Source organism: Sturnus vulgaris, chromosome 1 (genome assembly GCF_052056855.1).
Source record: "Sturnus vulgaris isolate bStuVul1 chromosome 1, bStuVul1.hap1, whole genome shotgun sequence".
In the NCBI taxonomy this organism is placed as follows: Eukaryota; Metazoa; Chordata; class Aves; order Passeriformes; family Sturnidae; genus Sturnus; species Sturnus vulgaris.
The window spans coordinates 74,927,612-74,950,686 of record NC_142243.1 but is presented as its reverse complement, the minus strand read 5'-3'; the positions used below and the strand labels follow the sequence as shown (position 1 = coordinate 74,950,686).

General features: G+C 41.2%; 1 protein-coding gene across 1 annotated transcript; it reads left to right on the top strand.

Annotated features, from left to right (window-relative positions):
- The first annotated feature begins 10,216 nt into the window (after nt 1-10,216).
- LOC106850829 (ovalbumin-like) lies at nt 10,217-14,923 on the top strand. The gene is made up of 7 exons (XM_014872440.2): nt 10,217-10,384; nt 11,016-11,066; nt 11,636-11,764; nt 12,270-12,387; nt 13,060-13,202; nt 13,344-13,499; nt 14,528-14,923. The coding sequence occupies exons 1-7, from the start codon at nt 10,217-10,219 to the stop codon at nt 14,921-14,923; spliced, it is 1,161 nt and encodes a 386-aa protein (XP_014727926.2).
- Nucleotides 14,924-23,075: the final 8,152 nt, after the last annotated feature.

Sequence of the window (23,075 nt, the reverse complement as noted above, 5' to 3'; positions counted from 1 at the left end):
CAATAAAATGCACTTTAATTTTTCTTACTGGTGTCCAAAATGAACACTTGCAGTGCTCATCTTGCTGAGGTTCATGGCCAGGCAAAGGCATGCAAACTAGCAAGGACCAGTCAAGACACTCCACTTAAAATCTTCTTCCTGCTGAGGGGTATGTAGACCCTCATGGAGGCATCTCACAGCCCTGCCTCAAACAGTGCCCTGATTCAAGGCTTGGAAGCTGCTTGCCATGTCCCTGAGCCCATGCAGTCAAACTCCTAGGAGAGGGATGATCTCAAGAGCAGAGGTTTCTGAAGTCCTGGATATTGTGGAGGCAGTGACAGAGGTTGGTTATTCGGTACACCTTCTAACACAGGAACTTAATGACATTACAAGAGGCTAGTAGAAAGCAGTTAAAAGTGGAAAAAACCAGCAAATAGATGACAACAAACAGCTGAATTATAGAATTAATGGTCAAAGAATGCAGAAGATAATAAAATTTCACATGATTTTAAAGGGTAACTGGACAAAACCATGGCAGAGAAATCAATTGAGAGGTAATAAATATATAGAAAATACTACCAGCTATTTAAGTTCCAGGACTGACAACAGCCAGCGTTAGGACTCTGAGAGCACAAACAGCTTCAGCAGATTTCCCCAACACCCCCTGCACATGCATCTGGAGCCTGTATTGGGCACTGGCACCATTTGTGAGAGGGGGACAAAAACTGGCCAGCTGCAGCAGACCCTGCAATGAATGAAAACTACTCATTGCATGCCAAATGTCCAGTCAGAGAATCATACTGCACCTCTGCTCGAGTGTAATTAAGAAAGAGTGGAGAGAGACATGTGAGAGATGTGCTTAGAGAAACAAAAGAGAGAAGACATGGGGATGGTAATATGAAGGGGCTGTTATGAAGAGCTGAGCTGAAGGCACACTCTTAGGAGTCACCTCTGGGACATTGGAGCTACAGGCAACTCATACCAGGGCAGTGACACTCCAGAGGGACTGCAGCCTACTGGTCACTGATGCTGAATCAAGGACATCCCTGTGGAACTGCAGCTCCTGAAGCAGACTAAAGCACAGGATATAAGTGAGCAGCAACAACTGGCAGACATAAACAGTTATGCAGCAATCACAACCTCTTCCATTGCTTGCTGCTTCACCAAAGGGACCGGTGAGCACTGAGTGTAACAAGGAAGCTGAAACTAGTAAGCATAAGAGGAGAAGACTTTGTGTTGAAATGTGGGGAAGCAGGATAAAAGGTCTGTTTGTGTCGCAGTTTGTTACATTGATTTTGTCAGCTCCTAAATAAACAACAAAAATTTAATGTTAATCAGCAAGAAATTAAGTGAAACTCGCCATGTCAAAGCTGTTGCCCACAACAGAAGCCTGTTTCAGCCTAGACATAGCACTGAAGTACACTGCAGGCTCCTGTCTCCAGTTCTACCTCCTGATAGACCTCAGTAACCTTGTAGCCTTGTCTCCAGGCCCATCTCTTTTGCTCATAAGTGTATGACAGAGCTCTGAGCACCCTAATGAATTTGCAATAGTCCTGCTCAGCCATACCTGGAGCCTCTCCCACACCTGTGACCCCAGGAGCTCTAAGCTATGTGCTGGACTTTCAGTTCCTGTCTCTATTACATCAGTGATGTATCGGTCTCCAGTTCAAACACAGCTGTGCCCATTCCTGGCCAAGGACTCCTAATGTGACCTTGGCTCTGCCTTGTGATCACTGGACCTGTGCTGTGTGAATTGAATTTGTGGTCAATGTTGTCTTTGCACCTGCCTCATAGCCATGATGTTGCCTTGCAATCTGGACTGCCCATGATCTCCAGGCCTGCTCTGCTCAGCCTTGCCTCCTGGTTTGTTCCTCCTTGGGAAAAGCTGGCCCTTGCTGCTCCCTGACAGAGAGCTCAGTCCTCCCTGAGCCCTGTGCCAAGCACTGAGGAGCCTGGGTCTCCAGTCACACAGTTCCTGATCTCCATGAAGCACTCACTCATTACTCAGAGCCCGGCTCCTGAGTGAACCCCCTTCCACCTAGCCAGACCATCCTTCCTGGCTTGTTCCTGACCAGCCTTTGGGGCCTGTTGGGGTGGCCTGACCATCTCATTCAGTTCCCAATCTCTCGTGCCATGTCCATTTCCTATCCACCACCCCTGTCCCAGCTCTGTGTGCCCTGAAACAGCCCTCTAACACTCCACAGCCACTAAGTCACTCTGAAGTGTATCCGTCCCAAGAGCAGGTCTCCCAAGGAGCCAGGACAAGCTGACCTAAGAGGGGAGGCTGCTGGTCCAAGCCCTGAAGGCACTAGAAGCCCTCAGTGGCCTTGATCTTCCATGGGACCTCTCTCACCTGCCCAAAGCCCAGGATCCTATGCTATCCTCTGCCTCGGGCCATCAGACTCTACCCCAGTGACCTCACATCAGGGACTGTTCTCCTGTTCCCCTCAGCCCTGCCATACTTGGCCATGGGCTCTCTTGAGACCAACTTGTGCACTCATTTCCTGGCTTGAACTTGAGCCTACTCTGTCACTATTGACCTGTCTGGTAGTCACTGGATCTGATTGCAGCCCTTACTTGTGGAGACTTCTCAGTTTAGTTTTGGACATGTCCTGTCACTTATATTGCCTCATGTTTGAAGGTTTGGTTGGGCCTGTCATCCTTTCAGGGTCTGTTCTGTTTCCCTTTCTCAGGTGCCCTAGTCAGTGAGCCTCCCATTCCACAGGCAGCAAGCAGTTCTCATTGCTCCCTAACCGTAGCTCTGGAATTGGACCATGGCCATGGTTCTCCTCTTGCTGCGTCCATGGATGTTGATGGACCCTGTTACTGACATTTAGTTCTGCTTCCCCGTGGTCAGATATTGTGGTGTGGCACCCAATGGTGAGGGCACTGCCCTCCCTGGGGGCTGACTCAGCCCAGCTCACTGTCCTCATGGAGCAATCCTGCTCCTGCTGTTTCTCTCAGTTTTCTAACTTTCCACCCAAAATACTGCCTGCTTACTCAGCCTATAGCTCTCCAGTGTGACTACAAGTTCATTCTGAGAGAACATCCTGAAAGCCTTACTAAAGTCAGGTGTACAATATCCTCTGCTCTCCCTTTGTTTATACAACAAGCTGTCTCATCCTAGACCCCAGTGATGTTTGTCAGGAGAGATCTGTCCTTGGTAAATCTGCGTTGGTTTTTGCCATCATCTTCTATTTCTTTCATGTGTCTCAAAATGTTCCCAGGAGGCTTCGCTTGGAAGCCTTCTCCAGGGATTTGAGCTTGAATACAGTTGTACAGCAGGGCATTAGTGACCTACATAGTACTTGACAGGAGAAGGCACAGGCCCGAGCTTGCCAAGCGTGGAGGTTGGCTCCCCATCCTGTACTGGCCTGCACACCGCCCTGGGCTGCAGCAGGAACGTTGCGTGCAAGTCAGAAGGGAGGAACCTGCAGGTATGAGTGACTTGGCATGAATGACTGCATCCCCTGTATCCATGCATTTATCATAAAGTGCAACAGCAAGTTTTCATGTGAACATCCTCCTGTTTCTCAGGAGAAATTAATTGTTTTCTTCTTTAAAAATTCCTGCATGAGCTCCAAAGACCAAAGTGTCAGTGAACACCTATCTCCGTGGATGGGACTTGCACTGCATGCCATTCCTTGACTAGTGATCTTTCCAATGCTGCACAGCTTGGGGCTCCCTGCAGCTAAGGGAACATCACAGAATCACAGAACTAACTAGGCTGAAAAAGACCTTTGAGATGATCAAGTTCAATTTATGACCTAAGATCACCATGTCAACAAGACCGTGGCACCAAGTGCCCCATCCAGTCTTTTCTTAAACACCTCCAGACAGTGGCTCCACCATCTCCCTGGGCAGCCCATTCCAGTGTCCCATCACCTTTTCTGTAAAGAATTTCTTCCTAATGTTCAAACTAAATCTCCCCATATGAAGCTTAAAAGTATGTCCTCTTGTCCTACTACTAGTTACCAGGGAGAAGAGGCCCACCTAGCTACCACCTCCTTTCAGGTAGCTGTAGTGAGTGACAATAAAAATTATTTATATTATCTTCTTCTTCCTTTCAGTGGTAGCTGCAATAAATGGTATCTTAAGAAGTATCTTAGAGACTGTGTCTTTCTTGACACAGATCATAAATACTAACCCTTAGTGCCTTGCAGCAGTGCACTACACCTTTTCAGTGACTGCAGAGATCTGTAGTCTCCTCAATTCTCCTCCTCTTCCTTCCTGAAAATTAGTCACTTTTTTAAATCATCAGGAACCTTCTCCAGATGGTTCCTGACTTTTCTTTAGTCTTCATTTTGCTGTTGTACCTAAAGAAACTTTTCTTACTGTCCTTCACATCCCTTGTCAATTTTCCCTCCAGCACAATTTTTGCTTTTCAGATTCCATACCTGCATGCATGGTGAAAGCTTCTGTTCTCCTGCCTGGTGGACTCTCCTTGCTTTCAACTTTTGTACACTTGCTTTTTGCATCTGAGCTTGGACAGGATGAAGGCACCTTTATGATTATAAAGAGAGACATGTTGCTTCCACAGAAAGATATGTGGCATGTATGGAAGCAAAGCAAAAGCTTTGCATGTACGTGAGGTTAAAATTCATTCAACCACAGTGAGGATGTTTTTCAAGTTCTGAGTCAAAGACTCTCATCCAACCCATTGCTGGCCTGTGGGATGTGATCATTGAAAATTATGCCATGAAGGTCACATCAACCTATGTCAGGGAGAGCAGTAAGAAATCCATGGGGGAGCAGTAAGAAATCATAATCTGTACAATGAAGTGTAAGCCTGTATCGGGTTCAAATTAATAAAGGGATGTAAGACATCATACAGGATGTAATAATGACAATTAAGAGCAATGTCAAATGCCCTGTCACAGTCTGTCAGAGATCAAGGCAGCACTACAGGCAACAGTGCACATCTCCAATGGCATAGAGTTGTAGCAGAAAGGTGCCAGGTGGGCTGTGGGCACCAGTCTGAAGGAACATGACTGGATATTTCATTTGCTTCGTACTGGGGAAAAAACAGAACCACAGAACAATGAAGAGAGAAACCAGCATTGATAGCTGCAGCACCTAGGTCTGCAATAGTAACAAGTTAAACAGTCAGCTGCAATCGGTAAATCTTTCCGTGACTGATTGCCTCAGTCCCTGATTGAAATCCAGCTTCTAGAGTTACCATGTGGAATGAAGACAAACACAAAACAATTAATATGCTCCTTTCTATTGGCAAAAGAGCAGGGACAAGGACAGAACACAATCCAGAGTTCTGAGTAGGTTTTTGTGCTTGGATGAGAGGCCTTGTTCTGCGAGCTGACCGGGACTTCATATCCTTTTGGATAAGGAGTACCTTTTACACTGTCAGTTGTCCAAAGCTCAGGTACTCAAGAGTCTGTTGGTTTAGGGACAGCTCTACAATGAAATGCCCAGCAGAGGAAAGGGCAACCAAGCCTTAGCTGACCTCTTTTTTGGGACAAGCATTGTCAACCAAGGATGTGTGACTGAGCTGTTTGTACTGCTTTGCACAGCTGTGCTGGGCAGGCCAATGCATTGCCACTTGTCCCAAGTAGTCTTCCAAGTGCAGGAAGGTTTGCTTACTCTAGACCTCATGTCAAGCAGACTGTACAAGACATTTTAGTGTTGATGCTATGCTGATGGTCTGCTCTGCTCCAGTTCTTCATTTGCTCATGGGTATATTCTGTTGCTCTAAAACTGGCCTTGCATTAACTCCCAGTCTGAGCACAGAAAACTACACCAGATTCCTCATAAAGAACACAGCCCACCTTTATCAAACGTTACCACAGCAGAGCTTATTTTCCCCCGTGTATTTACTTATTGTGGCTGTGTTAAGAACCTGGAACTCCAATTCTTGGAGAGAAAACATGATTTTTGTATAACTCATGGAAAAATGCTCTGCATGAAATGCATACAAAGCTGTTCTGAAGATCTGGAACCAGGACACTTCACAGAAGTCAAACTCACCAGATATAAAAAAGCACTGGGATAATTTTTATTCTACTCTTTCAGTGTGATGGTGTGGGGGAAAAAAAAAAAAAAAGCAATCACTAACAAAAGTGCAGCTGCTTCCTGAATATGTTTGTAGGTCCTAAAATTCAGGCCATACATGATGAGCTGGACTTGAGATACAGGTCTGGACACTTCTGTAATTCATGTATGATCGACCAGACTAAGAGAATGGGAATTATGGTTCTTTAGCAGAGTCTTGAAGGACATTTGAAAGGCATATTTTACTGTTTTAAACACACTGACCAACTCTTACATGCAGCAGTGGAAGATCAGTGTGATGGAAGTAGAACTAAACCCTTGTGGACACAAAGTCACCCTGAACAAAAAAGGGATAAAGAGTGAAAATAGTGGCATAAATCTGAGATGAATTATAAACAATGTGAGAAAACAGATTACTAAGTGAAGACACACCGGTTCAAAGAATGATGGAGTATCTCAAGTTGGAAGGGAACTATGAGGATCATTGAGTTCAGCTCTGATCCTTGCAAGACTACCTACAAATAAACCATATGACTAAGAGCATTGTCCAGACACTCACTGAACTCTTACACATTGGATTCTGTAACCACTTCCCTGGGGGGCCTGTTTCAGGGTGTGATTGACCACCTTCTGGATGAAGAACCTTTTCCCAGTGTCCAATCTGAGCTTCCCTTGATGCAGCTTCATTCCATATCCTTGTGGCCCATCACAGGTCACCAGAGAAAGGAGAGCAACACCTCCCCATTCACTGCACCCACTGATGAAGTTTTAGGCTGAGATAAGATCACCCCTCAGTCTTCTCTTCTTGTCCTTGAAGCCTTTCACCATCTTTGTCACTCTCCTGTGTACACACTCTTATAGAGTGATGTCCTTCTTACACTGAGATGCCCAAAGCTGCATACAGCACTCGAGGTGAGGCCACATCAGTGTAGAGTGGGAAAAATCATAGAATCATAGAATAGTTTGGGTTTCAAGAGACATTAGAGATGCTCCCTGCCTTTGGCAGGGTCAATCACCTCCCTCAACCATCTGGTGATGCTGAACCTGATGCACTCTAGTAGGTGGCTGCTCCTTTTGGCTACCAGGACACACTGTTGACTCATATTCAACTTTCCATTGACCCAAACTCACAGATTTCTTTATGCAGGGCTGTTTTTAACCTCTCATCCCCCAGTCTGTACTTGCAATGAGGATCACCCCATCACAGATGGAGAATCTTGCACTTGTCCTTGTTAAATTTCATATATTTAGTGACTGCTGAGCTCTTCAGTCTGTCCAGATCTCATTTCTAAAACCCTTGAGGGAGTCCACAGCTCCTCCTAGTTCAGCATAGCTGGCATATGCCCATTTTGGCATGTTCACTTCAGCTGTTTCATCATCATCTTAGAAAGATGACTGATAATCATTATTTTGTGGGCACAAAGCTTAAAAGGAAAGCAATGTGTGATACATGCCCTGTGACTTGGGGTCCAGGGGCACCTCCCACTATTTAATTATATGGCAGATTTTCTTCTGGCTACTTGTCACCAGAAAGCACTTCTGCTTGTCCTGATGTCCATGTTACCACCTCACCTCACCACCTGAGCTACATGCTGACAGACAACAACTCATCAAGAGGAATGTAGATTTATATGACACGCTTATTTTCACAAGAGGAACCAGACTGAGGCAAAGAACACTGCCTGAACTTTTGACAGCAATACAGAAACTTACTCTTCTTAACAGAGATCACAATATGTCCCATATGTGCTAAGGAATTATGTCATACAGACTTTGGGATCCCCCTCCTGCCTTGCCCCCCTTCCCCTCCTCCTTTAGAAATCACACAGTGCTCTCTGCAGAGGTCAGAATGGCTTCTTAACTGTTTGCCCATTCTATTATTTCAACACAGAACAATACCCTTTATAGGTGAAATGCTTTTATAACTGAAATATTTGCTATTGTATATTATGATTGTCCCACAGACCATGAACACTCCTCTAGCTGGATTTCACAGTTCCTCCATCATCTATCAGGCCATTAAGTTACTCATGGAAAATTTGAGATACAAGGCAAGTGCATGCACAAATATATTTGGAACTGTTTTTTACTTTGTCTACAGTTATGTTTTGCTGTTAACCCCTGAGAATAAAATGCATTGCTAAAAACTACACTCGTAGAAAGATAAATATTCCAGCCTCTCAAAGAAAATGTTCCTGTTTTTGACTTTCATCTCAATTGGTTTCGTCACATGCACCCTACTTTATTTTCCCAATTATTTTAGAAGAGAAAAAGGCTAAGTCCTGTTCTTCCTGCTCTTCTGTCTAGCATGGCTGCATTTTGTACATTCAGAAAGGATTAACTGAAAGAAGAGTTCTGGTCCATTACTACAACCATAGTAACAAATTAGCTAATTATTGATGTATTGACTAATAACTGCTAATTATGTGTGACATCACTAAGGTTTTCACATTTTTTGTTTTTACTGCCATCCCAGTATCTTGTTGCAAACGAGGCATTATTTCATAGCCTTTTCTCCAGCCTAATAGTCCTGATGTACTGGTGGAAAGCACTGTCATACAGAATAAAATATTAATATTTGTTCTCCCTTCAATCAAACCCAAACCCATTGAAACAAAAAACTGACCTAATACCATTAATTTATTTTTATGGTGTCAAAAGTCAACCTTCTGAAGGAAAGCAATGGGTGGGTCACAACTCAGACTGTATAAATTCCCAAGGGCTCAGCCAGGATACCCACATACAGCTGGAAAGCTGTATTGTCTTTGGTACTGAAGCCTGAAGGTAAGCATTTCTCTAGGAAAATTTACCTTCTCACTGTGTTATTTCTTGTTTCTGACTAAACTTTAAAAGAGAGAAATTATTGTATTGTTTGATATTTTTCAGGACAGAATATTTACGTTATATTTTCTACAAATCTCACCAGTGTATATGCATTATACACTACTGTTTTATGTGTAAAATCTGAATATCTGTGGTTTTGGGGAGATTTTAAAAGTTATTCTCTGTGCTTAAAATATTTTGTGCTAAAAACATGATTTATTTCAGAGCATCTTTTCTTCCAATTCAGTATCTTTTAAGGTTGATTTTGACAGACAAGTAATAAATTTCCTTGCTTGACCTCTGGTTTAAAAGAGTGCATTAAGAGCAGAACTGTGGAATTTAGTGAATTTGCTAAGTTTATTTTAGGGTGAAATTTCTTTAAGAGTTGCATTCCCGAAAAATACAGTTGGTGAACACAAGACAAAATAAAAAGGTATATGGATGGACAGATGCAAAATTTTAAAATAACTTACCAATGGGAACACGTATAAAGGAAAGTGAGAGAAATATGTATGTGTCTGTATGTCTGTATCCAAGAGGCCAGTCACAAAACACTTCATTAGAGTTTAACACTAGAAAGACAAACTTGAGATCCTAGCATTTAGCTCCTACATAAGGGGCTGGATTTTGAAAAAACAATTTAATTTCTCACTCAGGTATAGTCTGAGAAAACACAGCACATTTAAGCAAAGCAAGGTATATCTGAAAGCACAATACAATGAAACATGAATTTTGTGCATTAGTCTTGCTTCTAGATTAGGTGACTTTTGACAAATTATATTGCCTTATATATCAGAATTATAATTAAATTGTCTATGCTTTCATTACTAAAACAAGTCTAAGCAAGAGGCCTTTGAAGATCTACTGACAGTGAGTACTGTGCAACAAATAGATACTTCACTACACCCACTTATTCTTAGAAAATAAAAATAGCTTCTGCTTTTACCTGTATATGTCCAGACCTAGAACAAACAGAAATGCAATTTGTGCTTGAATTTTCAGCTTTGCAAGTATATGAAAGAGATCATATGTTCTTATTTTCATCAAGCTACTACAAAGTACTAAGGAATTGTAGCCTTCAGTGAATGAAAATAAGTACAGGCAATTATTGTTTGACTGCTTTGAAAAGGTAAACAGAAATCACATACAGATTCCAGAGCTCTGAGGAACTATTCCAAAAAGGTAAATGTATAGAAATGCAGAAGGAAACCGATTTGTGAAAACAGTTTCTAACATGCATGAGAGATGAGCATAGCAATGGACGTGTTAACACAGAATGATTTCCAAATTACTCGTTCATATTTTATAGCCTGAAAACTCTTATTAAAGTGCATGTGCTGTGTGTGTATGCTATTCTCATCATTGTTATTGTACTTCTGCTCTTTGCTCTAGGCAATACTGTTGCACAATGGGCTCCATCGGTCCAGTGAGCACAGAAGTTTGCTGTGACATATTCAGGGAACTGAGAAGCCAGAGTGTCCAGGAGAATGTCTGCTACTCCCCTCTGCTCATCATTTCAACCCTCTCCATGGTCTACATAGGTGCAAAAGATAACACCAAGGCTCAGATAGAGAAGGTGAGACTATATTTAGTATTTAAACCCTCCTGCTGCTCAACAGAGCCACAGCCCTTAATTATATGATAATGCCCCTCAGAGGCTAAAAATGTGGATCCAGAGTTACTGAAAGATGGATCCAAAGTTATCAAAAGCTGTGGCCACCTGAAACTCCTGCAGTGTTAAATAAATACATCAGCCTGAAATCTTGAGACTGGATTTACATTTTCTCATAGTTTAGCAGCAGAATTCTCAAAGACAAAAGTATATTCTAGTGACTCTTTTTTTGGAATAGGAAAAGGAGACAAAATGTATAGGGAAAGAGACAAAATCTATCCCCAGACTGCAAAGTGTTTCATGTGTTTCCTACAACTCTCAATATCTTCATCAAGAGAGGCTGGCTCGTTACCTATGAGAAGGCTGGTATTACTGGTAGCACACACTGGAGTCAAGTCCTACATGTTCAATAGAAAAAAGGATCATCTAAGCAGATAACAGTAGGCATGGCTATTCAGAGATGGTACAGATAGATTGCACTTTTTGAGTCATTCTCAATCAGTAGGTTTGCTTCAAATATTATGTGTTAATCTCAGTTGCATAACCTTTTTCTTGTCATACCAGTTATTTCAACTTCTGTTGTTCTTAATTACAGGCTATCCACTTTGATAAAATCCCAGGATTTGGAGAGAGTGCTGAATCTCAGGTACAGAAACAATTTCATCCCTTCTCTCTATCAGTTTCTCCTGGGAGCAAAATCTATCAGATAAAGCAGTCTTGTAGCAGTTCCAACCCTACTCTAATGTGCAGCTAGTGCTCCTCATCCAGCATTTGGGGGTACACTTCATTCATAAGAATGAATAGAGAAGGCGGCTAACAGAGAATTCAGAGCAAGCATAAAATGAAACCCATCAAGATAACATTGGGCCAATAGGGGGAAATTATAGATATTTGTATGGTTAGGTAAAATAGCTGAGTGCTGGTTGTTAAACAGGACTGGTTGGGAACTGATCTGCTGAAGCTAGATTACTGTAGCAGGTAATTAAAAGCCCCCCCCCCCCAAAACAGTATGAGGAAATTACAGTAGAAAACCAGCATTGAATTGTACATATTGCAAAATTACTACATCAGGATGAGAAGAACAATTTTATAAGCATTATATAATTTTATAAGCATCTAAACTACTCTTCTCCTTTCATATAGTATGTAATACCTACTCATCATTAAAACTAGGATAACATCATCTGTATTTTTATTTGTATTCATGTCAATCAGTGCGGCACATCTGTGAGCATCCACAATTCACTTAAGGACATCTTTACCCAAATCACCAAACCAAGTGACAATTATTCGATTAGCATTGCCAGAAGAATTTATGCTGAAGAGAAATACCCAATTCTGCCGGTGAGTTGCCCTAAGATAGATCTGAATGTCAAAACCATAACTTTCTGTAATATAAAAAGCACTGTCAGAAGTCTAAGCTCTGCTAAAGAAATTTTCTTCCCTATGGAAAGATTCACTCCAGCACAGCCCTAACCCTTGAAAGTCTTGAGAAAAAAAAATCTGACTAGCCAGAAAGATGTTTGTGCAAAGTACAATAAAGATCCAATCAAGTCAAAGTATAATTAATAAAGGCATTTTTTGTTGGCAAGACCTAACTCCAACCCTTTTCTCACCTTGCAAAACAAACCTGAAAAATAACTTCTGGTTCTTAAAAATATTCCAAGGTTTTCCATTGAACAGAACATTTAATTTCAAAAAATCAAGAAGAATACTATGGCAAAAAAATTTAAAAGTGGGCAAAGAGAAAAACACCCTCATACTTAACTGAAATGAATGTTGGTTTTAGATTAAATTCCATTCTAGGAAATATTTTTTAAAAATGTGGGCGTATACTCTTTCTTTGCAGGAATACATACAATGTGTAAAGGAACTGTATAAGGGAGGTTTGGAATCTATTGACTTTCAAACAGCTGCAGAAAAATCCAGAGAGATCATAAATTCCTGGGTTGAAAGTCAGACAAACGGTAAGAGGAAGCCAACTATCAGCAGAGGTATTTTCCCTTCTGCCACCATGTTTGAACAACATGTGAGAAAATTTAAGTTAGGTGATGAAAAACCAAAACCTCTCCCTCTGCTCCTTCTCCTGGATAATAGATCCGTTCCCAGACACAGAACTACCATCTAACAACTTTTTTTTCTTCCTCAGACACACCCCTGTTAAAGGATCCTCTATCTGTAGAGGCTTTGTGGTTACGTAATACTTCCAGTCCTGATAAAAGGAATAGCACTAAAATAGCTTTGTACACATTGACAAATTGTTTGACACCAATGTTTCAACTTTTGTTTGAAGCAAAAAATATTAAATATTTGGTTGGGAGACTATCCTGGGATAAAAGGTTCTATTGGTTCTTCCTGTTGTCACAAAATATATTAATTTTGTACCAAGTAAATCTCTGGATCTCATAGTTCTCACTATAATTCTTTATAGGGAAAGAAACAACAGCCATTGCCAACTGCAGTAAGCAAATCAACCTCGGGACTACAAGAAAATGGCTACAAAATCAAAATAAATGTCCCTGCCCTACACCCTCCTTCCCACAAATTCTTTACCTTCCATTTAATATTGCAATTGCCAAGTAAGATGCGTTATACACAGATGTGTTATATGTGTTCTTTCTGCCTATGCATTCTTGAAGGGACGATCAAAAATATCCTTCAACCAAGCTCTGTCAGTTCACAAACTGACATGGTCCTGGTCAGTGCCATCTACTTCAAAGGACTGTGGGAGAAAGCATTCAAGGAAGAAGACACCCAGACAGTTCCTTTCAGAATTACTGAGGTATGTGGGCATCTTCTGGAATTTATGAAGTTGTACAATCTTCCTGAAAAGAGCAATTACCAGCTTTGACCATAAAGTAGGCATTTCTATATTCTAGGAGTAATCTTAGTGAAAACAGTATTATTTTCTTTGGTTTTGCAGCAAGAAAGCAAACCTGTGCAGATGATGTCTCAGATTGGTACATTCAAAGTGGCAGAGATCCCTTCTGAGAAATGCAGGATCCTGGAGATTCCATATGCCAGTGGGAGGCTGAGCCTGTGGGTGCTGTTGCCTGATGACATCTCTGGCCTGGAGCAGGTATGGCCCTGGCAGCTGGGTTTCAGAAGACTACATGCATGGTGAAATTTAGGTGCTGAAAAACTCTTCACGATAAAGTCATCTTCAATCATTTCCCCAGCCCAGATCTGAATATTGGCAACATAGCATTGATGCATAAAGGCATGCAGCTGTCTCAGTGGTCTTGCAAAAGTTTGGGCTGAGGATGGATTGCTAAGCAACTGCTTTAGTGGGTTAAATTTTTGTCACTTCAGAACAGATTCTTCTCAGATATGGAGCTGTTACTCCAGCTGCAGCTTCAAAGCTTTTATATCTCAGTTTCTGCATATTGAGGAACTTACTGGGAAGCTCATGTTCATGCATGAAGTAATTATTGAATGGCTTGACAGCCTTCAACATGCTTCCTTCATACCTTCAAAAATTAAACCATCTAAAAATTGAATGAGTACTGGAATGGTTAAAGCAATTTCAGAAAGTAAAACATACATCACATATTACTGTTATGTGAAGAGAATTTAGCCATTAGCAGGAAAGCAGTTTGAATAGGAAAAGTTATGCAATAATTTTGAGTTCACTGAAATGATTGTGCACTAATTCAAAATAACTGATAGCTCATTTATTACTGAAGAAATTTAGCTGTGTTCAAGTGCCTCTAGATACTTCAGGTATTAGTAAAACCATTAACATTTCCTTACTTGGAGGTCTAAAATGTAGCTAGAGCTTACAACTTATAAGCACAGAATGAGTTTTGGAATATATTTCTGAAGAAAAGAAGATAAATAGGCAAAAACTTTAGGAAATTTGCTGAGTAGCCATCTAATTAAGACTATTAATTGGCAATGAGCCTATTAAAGAAATAGGAAGCAGGACAGAGAAGAGAGAGTCATGATTTGCTTTCCTCTTCTAGATACATTAATCCATATACACCCAGAAAACACACCATAATAAGAGCAGCCAGTTTAAGAGGAAAAAATCGACAAATGGTACTGCATTGCTACATAGAATTTGTACTCTCTTCCCAGAGATGTAACTTTTTTGTTTCCTTGCAGCTTGAGACCGCAATCACCTTTGAAAATCTCAAGGAGTGGACCCGTTCTAGTAAGATGGAAGAGAGGAAAATCAAAGTTTATCTCCCCCGCATGAAGATTGAGGAGAAGTATAACCTCACATCCGTCTTAAAATCCTTGGGTATCACCGACCTGTTCAGCTCATCAGCCAATCTCTCTGGCATCTCTGCAGCAGACAGCCTGAAGGCATCTGGAGCATTTCATGAGGCATTTGTGGAGATCTATGAAGCAGGCAGTAAGGAAGCAAGCTCATCAGGAACTGGGATAGATGACACAAGTGTCTCTGAAGAGATTAGGGCTGACCACCCTTTCCTCTTCTTGATCAAGCACAACCCAAGTGACAGCATCTTGTTCTTTGGCAGATGCTTTTCCCCTTAAAGAGAGGAAAGCTGAAAGAGCTTCTGTTCCTCACAGCAAGACCCAAAGTGCTGCAGTATCAAGGGTAAAAAGAAACACAAACTTTCTCTTTTATCCATATTTTCTAAAACCAGAAGGCTTTATTTAATTAAAAAAAAAAAAAAATTGACCCAAAGAAAGCATGAGCATTAACAGAAATGTTCTTGGTGCAATTTAACAATAATAATGCGGAATCATCACACTGAAAAACACATCCCTTTTTTTTTGTTTCTCTATGGACACATTTTTGTGGTGACTCCTCTGGAAAAAGTCACTCAAAATTTCCTAGATTAAACTACTACCAACCATACCTACTCTGACAAAGCAATTGATTTTTATTTCTACCCCTGATACTGTAAGGCTCTTCCTCACTTTCTAAAGATGCATTATAGGAATCTTATAATTGATATTTCTTCTTAAGCCTTTTTGGATCAATCATGGCAGGTATGGATCAAGTATGGCAGGTTGCTATTGAAATTTTCTCCATGTATCCTATCCCTGTATATAATGGGTCTTGAGGATGTACACTTTTGTTCCTTTAATAGTAATAAAAACTTATTTAAGCAAATGCTTTTCATTTGGAGTATTTTAAACGTATCTGTGACAGGGTAGTCCTGGTTATGTGTGCAAATCTGGGGCTTTGCATGGATGGCAAGTAGAACACGAGTCAGCAGTGCCCTGGCAGCCAGGAGGGCCAAAAGCTGGGGTGTCCTGGGGGGCATCAGGTACAGCATGGCCAGCTGGGCAAGGGAGGGGATTGTCCTGCTCTGCTCTGAGGCAGCCTCACCGCGAGTGCTGGGTGCTGCAATACAAGAACATCACACTCAGAGTGTGTGCAGAGGAGGGGGACCAAAAAGGTGAAAGCTCTCGAGGGCAAAACTTACAAGGAGTGTCTGAGGTCACTTGGCTTTTTCAGCTTAGAGAAGGCTGAGGGGTGACCTCTTCTAAGCCTACAGCTTCCTCACTGGGGGCAGGGGAGGGGGAGGTGCTGCTCTCCTCTGTGTGGTGACCAGCAAGGGCATGAGGAAATAGAATGAGGCTATATCAGGATTGGACATGAGGAAAAATTTCTTCATCTAGAGGGTTGATCACTAGAGCAGGATTTTCCAATGAGGTGGTCATGGTGCCATGCCTGTTAGAATTCAAGGAGCATCAGGACAATGCTATTAGTCATATGGTTCATTTATAAATAGTTCTGTGAGGAGCAGGGAGTTGGACTCAATGATCCTTATGAGTGCCTTCAAACTTTCTATGTTTCTGCGATTTTTCTGTCTGTGTTGATTCATTGATTTCAGAGAGGTGAGGAAGAAGTCTCTCAACTCTGGGCTATGATAGAATATTGAGACCAATTTTCTGCTGGGAAGGGACTTGTGTGACCCATACTCCCTCATAATGCCCCTCAAACTAGTCAGATACAACAATTCCTGCACAAAACATGATTCACCCAGTTTCTCTGAAATAGCAGTTGATAAGCAGTCTGGAAGGCAGCTGGATATGTGCACAATTTACGTGTCACTGTGACACAGCATTACCTCAGAGAACACAGGGGAATAGGAAACAGGAAGGAGTTTTTTACTTATCTTTGTGGTGTGTTTACAAAGCTTTATGGGCTTTTATTCAGAAGCTAAAGAGAATAATCATGCTAGGAAATGGGATGTCTATGGTGAGTTATATAGTTTTTCTCTGGAATTAATCTCTTTGTCACTGAAGCAAGAAAGGAAACAGAACTGTGAGGAACTGGCACAAAGAAGCACCAGGAAAGTGAAACCAGATTTCTGGGGGCATGCAGTTACTGCAAGAAGGTTGCTCTTACCTGATTCCAGTATGCACAGCACAGCACCATAGTGCTGAGAGGACTTTTTTCAGTTCCACCACACAATATTTGCCTGTTCTACTTATTTTGGCTTCCCTTGCTCCATCCTCCAAAATAACACATACTTTGGCACGACCTATGGGACATGACTTGCTGGTAGCAAACATGATCTTGCAAAAGAACAAAGATAACATGACACCACCTTCACTGGTATGTAAATAGCTCAAATATATTCCTTCACTTTCTTTTATCTTAGCTGATTGCTGATGAAGAGATAACCAATGGTAATCTTTATAGCAAGAGAGCTAACAGTGTTTTTACTATGGTGTTAAATTTTCTTTTGATCTGGTCATGGAAATAGGGCACTTAAATTCCTAAGGACACTTAAATTTCGGGCGATTTCTTCTAAAACTGCAGTATTTCCAGCCTGATTTAGTTTTTATCAATTAAAGCATACTGCTTCACAAACAGAAGACACAAAGAAGTACATCTGCTCCTGTATCTAGATCTAGACAGATATTTTCAGTGCTACCTCCTGATTTCTGTTGACTTCAGCTGCCAGCACAATAACAAGCAGTCATATTCTTGTCTTCAGTAGTCACTTCCTTAAAAGAAAAAAAACCCCATGTGTTTTCAGTCCTGTTTTCAGAAACCATTTTGGAATTCGGCAAATCATGCCTCCAATTAAGGAATGGATGCTGGAGTCCTCAGATCCCAGATAGAGAAATATTTGTTTGAATGCTAAAAGTTTCAATAGCTTTCCACATTTGAGGTAGCATATTTTGTAATAACAGGCACCCAAAGTACAGGTCCCTAGAGGAACGAGCCTGGATCTAGCACCAAGCTATGTGCCAGATATCAGACCTCCACCACCCAGCATGGAACAAATTCTCTCCTTTGTGCCAACAAATGAGGCTACAGCTTCTTACCACCATCCTCAAAGAAGTCAGCAGAATGTCATACAGACTTCAGCTTCCTGCTATGTCATGAAGTACAGATGGATTATGCTCTTGTTTGCCCACAGAACCTCTTTCAGCACAAGTATAGAAGAAGTCTCATACAGCTTTAGGATCTGTCATTAGAGGCTTTTATTGCTCTACCACCACACCCCACATATATTTATAATTTCAAGCATGCAAAGAGACAAAATTAATTCAAAGGATTAGTAAATTTTGCTGATACAAGACCACACTTGCTTTCTTGTGGTCTTACAATGGGAAGATAATTCCACAGAGATGACAGAATTTGACCCTGAGGTCTCACTGTTTATTCCAGTACTAACTGTTCTAACACATAAAAATGCAAGTAATATTGCTTGGTTGAACAAAGTCAGTTATTTGCAAAAATTGGTCTCCTGAAGTTCACAGAGTTAGAGAGTAACTTGTGTTGGAATGGGCAGCTGACATCTGGTCTTAACTTCAGAAACACATCAGAGCCCTTCCCAGCTAAAAACTGCATATCTTTAAATTTGGAGAATCCACAATGTTAGGACTAATTTAATTTTAAACATAAATCCAAATATTGCTAATGTAGAAGTACTGTAGACTAGCCAGCCTTTATCCCACCAAATGAGAATTGGCCCCATATGTGAACGAGCGCCACCAGTTCCTTCATTTTGATTTTCCCATGTCCAGTCCACAAAGCTCTCACTGTTTTCCCTTACTTTTAAACCTCTTGGAGCCAATGCAGAATACCTCTGAAAATCCCAAGGAGTGTTTAGTCAACCATATGAACAGGAAATTCCTAGGATGGTTAACAAAATCATAGCTTCATGCTACGCATTTTTAGTCCAGAAGCATAATTTATACTTTATCTACATTTTATTATATGAGAATATCACTGGGGTATTTTTTGCACCTGGACTCTATTTCCTCACTACTACAGTATTGAACATCACAATAAAAAGAATTTAATACCATATAGTCCAGCTGTCTTGTGAACGGAACAAACAGTCTCAAATTGCATTCTACTCCCAGACCATAAAAAGTACGAAACTAATTTTGTGCTCTTATTTAACTCATTCATCACTTTCCTACCTTTTCTAAAGGCTAGCAATAGCACCCCACAGCAGACAAACAGTGAATTTCTATTAGTGGCACCTTCAGAGAACAAGAGGTTCCTAGAGGGGAACAAATCCTTACAAGGAAGGCTGACTTCTTAGTCACACAGGTAAAATTCCAGTTTAGTGGCTCTGATAAGAAGCCAGTAAGAAGTGGGAGAATAGCGAAGTACCAGATGTGTTGTTGTAAGGAACGGAATTACAGATCAAAGAGGGGAGAGGAGGAATCACTGAACTTCACAGGGCTATGTACAGGAGCCGTTCCTCTTTTGTCTTCCCTCTTTTCTCTTTCATTCTGCCTCATTTCCCTTGGATGTGGTTTATTAACTGTCTGTCCCCGAGGTGCTGACTATCCCCACCCTTACCATGCCCTCCTTTTTCCTTCTTACCCTTCAGCAATCTCTACATCTGTGGGCAGTGAGGGAAGAGGGCAGGGCTGGAGTCAAGGCTTGATTTTAAAAAGAGAAATGTCAGGGAAAGGAAGAAAGTGGGAGGACAGTTTACCCTTCCTACTGCCTGGAGGGACCATCTGCTATGAAATTATGCTGTGTTAGCTACAGAGGCCAAGCTGCATCTCAGCTGCATCTGCAGGAGGTGAGGGAGAGCCCTTGCCTCCAGCCACAAGCAGACAACCATTGCTCTACTTTTCCTGACATATCTTCTGGTAACTTTCTTTAGCCTGATGTTGCCTCTGTTCCACTGAATTCAAATCAGTCTTGACCTTTGGTGTTGGTCTATGTTCCCAGACAAGGAATTAGCAACCATAGAAGCAAGGGATATTAAAAAAGATAGAGGATATTAAGGAAAATAAAGCCAAAGGTCTAGAAAAGGAAAGAAGATACACCAAGAAGAAAGAAAAATCTAAAGCAGATGAAAGGGACTACTGCACTAGTTTTAAACTACACAGAGAGAATTTTACTTTTGGCTTTCAAAGAACAAAAACAGCCACAGATATCAGTACAAAAGATAATAGAGCCATGAAGATCTCCTTACAGCTGAATCAAAACAGTTTGGAAATGCTTTGGTAAAGAGCAGATGATCATCAGGATAGCATAAAAGAAGGTCCTTGGTGCAATACCTTGCAAGTTCACACTTTTGCCACTCTCACAAAAGCTTGAGGAACAAAGTGAAAACCTTCCATCTTAGTTTATCTGAGAGCAGAAATTAACATGAGATCATCTTGTATTACTTTTATCAGGTCATTAATTTCTCCTTGGTTGTGAAAAGCTTCCTAATTTGAGCCATGCAAAGGATGTCAGGTCTCAAGAGATTTAGATCCTTCGTGCAACAGACAGGGAATGTGAGAGATGGAAAGATGCAATAGCAAAGGCATTGATGAGACATGTTCAAGGGATGCTTATGACACTACAGCTTAGCCAAAGGGGAAATTCCACTCCAAGTCCTCATTTTTGGGGTTTCCCTCTTCCAGGACAAAGCATTACTGCTGCTGTATGTGCACTTAACCAGGTAGTTCAGATCAGTTCCAAGGTTAGCTTAAAAAGCATGAAACTATGAAGGGACAGCAAGTGCCAAGCAGATCGGTGAATACCAAAGATTTTCAGTACACCTCCTCAAGTGAATATTGGGAAAATTATCCTGATGAAACTCCTGAAAACACCAACTGCCTTGGGAAACTCCTGGTCATTCCATCAAGCAAGAATATGAAAACCATATGAAAAACAGAGCAAATTTCTAAATGGTTTCCTAAAAAACAGTCTTTCCTCTATATCCTGCTCTGCCACATCAGCACAAGGCTCCTGTTTAGGATTGGCACTTATTTAGAAATGTGTGTTTAAGATACACTAACTTAATATTCACATCCTTCACTACAGCACTGGAAGGGGAAGATGGGATCAGCTTTCTGATTCAGTAGTTGTGCAGCTGACATACAGTTTCACCCTTTGAGAGATTTCTTTGGAAAAATGACAAGTTTCAGCCAAAGTGCATACAAGCCACACATACATTATTACTCATAATGCAGAACTGTGTATCATGTCTGAGAAATTCAGGCCACTCTTCGTATTTTTGATGTCATCTGTGACCTGCAATACTTTTAAAATGCTCACCACCTGAGTCATTCAAAGACAAACTGCACCCTTGCACATGTGGAAACAGCATGCATATTCATTCACAGATAAACTGTCCCTTTTCAGATACACAGATCAGTCCTTTACCAGAAGTATTGCACTTCTTACCAGAGCAGATTTTCTCAGGACAAACACTGCCTTCATTAATTACCGTGCCTAAACTAAAGCATGTAGAAGTAATACTAAAGTAAGAAGAATTCTGCTGCGACTGTCAAACTTTACCACACCTTTGCTTCTGCAGGTGTGGAACAAAATGCCTCAATAATATTTATACAGGAACCTCACCACACCCTTTGGGAACTCATAAGGTTTTACATAGTGTTACAGTATGTCAGCAAGGATTGCTTGGCAAGGGAAGGCTTGCAAATTTACTTGTAGGAGGTGCACAGCAGATCACTATCTACTCTGTTTCAAAATAAAGACACGTGTATTATCAACCAAAGTTTTAAAGGGAAAAAGGATACTCAAAGAAAAAATATCTCTTTAACTTAAAAACTATTTGAGATTTCAGGTTGATAAAGACTTATCTCACATAAAATTCCTTTATAGCACAGCTCAAAATCTGTTATAATCAGTCCAGGTGATGCATGTTAGGTTATAGCTCATGCCATGCTCTCAGTTACGCTATGGCAGAGTCATCACTCAGGAAAGAGCCATCCTTGGTACAGAAAATGTTATGTTTCTAGTCATAGAATCATATGTTGAGGTAGAAGAGACCCATGAGGATCATTGAGTCCAACTACTGGCCCTGCACAGGACACCCCAAGAGCCACACAATGTGTCCTGCAAGTGTTGTCCAAATGCTCTTTGAACTCAGACACGGTTGGTGCTGTGACCACTTCCCTGGGGATCCTGTTCCAGTGCCCAACCCCCTCCCAGTGAAGAACATTTTCTTGATATGCAGCCTAAATCTCTCTTGACTCAGCTTCCTGCTGTTTCCTCAAATCCTGCCACTGGTCATAAGAGTGAAGAGATCAGTACCTGCACCTCCACTTCCCCTTGTGAGGATGCTGAAAACCACAATGAGGTCTCCCCTGAGTGTCCTCTTCTCCAGGCTGAACAGAACAAATTACCTCAGCTGCTCCTCATACAGCTTCCTCTCCAGACCCCTCACCATCCTCATGGTCCTCCTTTGGACACTCTCTAATAGCTTAATGTCCTTTTTATATTGTGGTGCCCAAAACTGCACACAGTATTCAAAGGTGAGTCCACACAAATGCAGAGTACAGTGCTTATCTTCTCATTTTCTGTGTCCCTATCCTCCTTATTGTTTTTAAACTTAAATCACACAGAAATTTAAAACAAAAAAAATACATCACATGTACAAACGAGTTAAAATATTATCAGATTTCAAAACTCTTCTCCTCCCCATCCTTCTTGTATCTCCTAAAGTAATTTTAAAGATTTGGGGGTATTTAAAATCCTTTCATGTTTAAAATCTACTGGCCAGCTCCAGCTGTGTCAAAAACTTGACTAGAGTGCTCTGCTGGATCAGAATCAGAAATTCTTCCCTGCCAAGTAAATAAATAGTGCTTGTACTTGTGAAAAATATTTGAGGATGTCAGGAAAACTGAAGAGCTTTCCTTCAAACACCACTTTTTCTTTTGATCTACCTGAAACATAGAACATATTAGTTGTGAATTAAATCAGATTTCTACGAGCTATACAGAGCTGATAGTAAAAATAAGCTACCAATGGGCATGAAAACCAGCCATGGAAAGTTGTATCCTAAAAATACTGTGTGAGAGCAGAAGCTACCACTTGTCTTTGACAGCAAGTCTTTTTCTCAAGACCCTTATAGGGCACTTTATGATGTTCTGTTCAGACATCAAACATATCACCTACTCTTGAATCCAGGCACTAATGAACAGAGCAGCACACTGTGTAGTCAAAATGACGTGTGCAAAGTTACACTGAAACTGGAGGAAAACAAAATACTTTTATATAGCTGGCCAGGGCACTGGTATCCTGCCAGTATTTGCCCTAACAAAATGGAAACATGAATGACTGCAGTGAAAGGGACCACAGGTTGACTTCCCACAGGAAGGACACTATTAACACAAATATAAGTCTCCTAGTGTGCTGCTGTGTTGACTTAGTAAGGAGTGGGAGTACCACTGCTACTGAGTCAGCAGTAGCACCATGCAGTGAGTTGTGTCCTCCAGTGATGCCAAT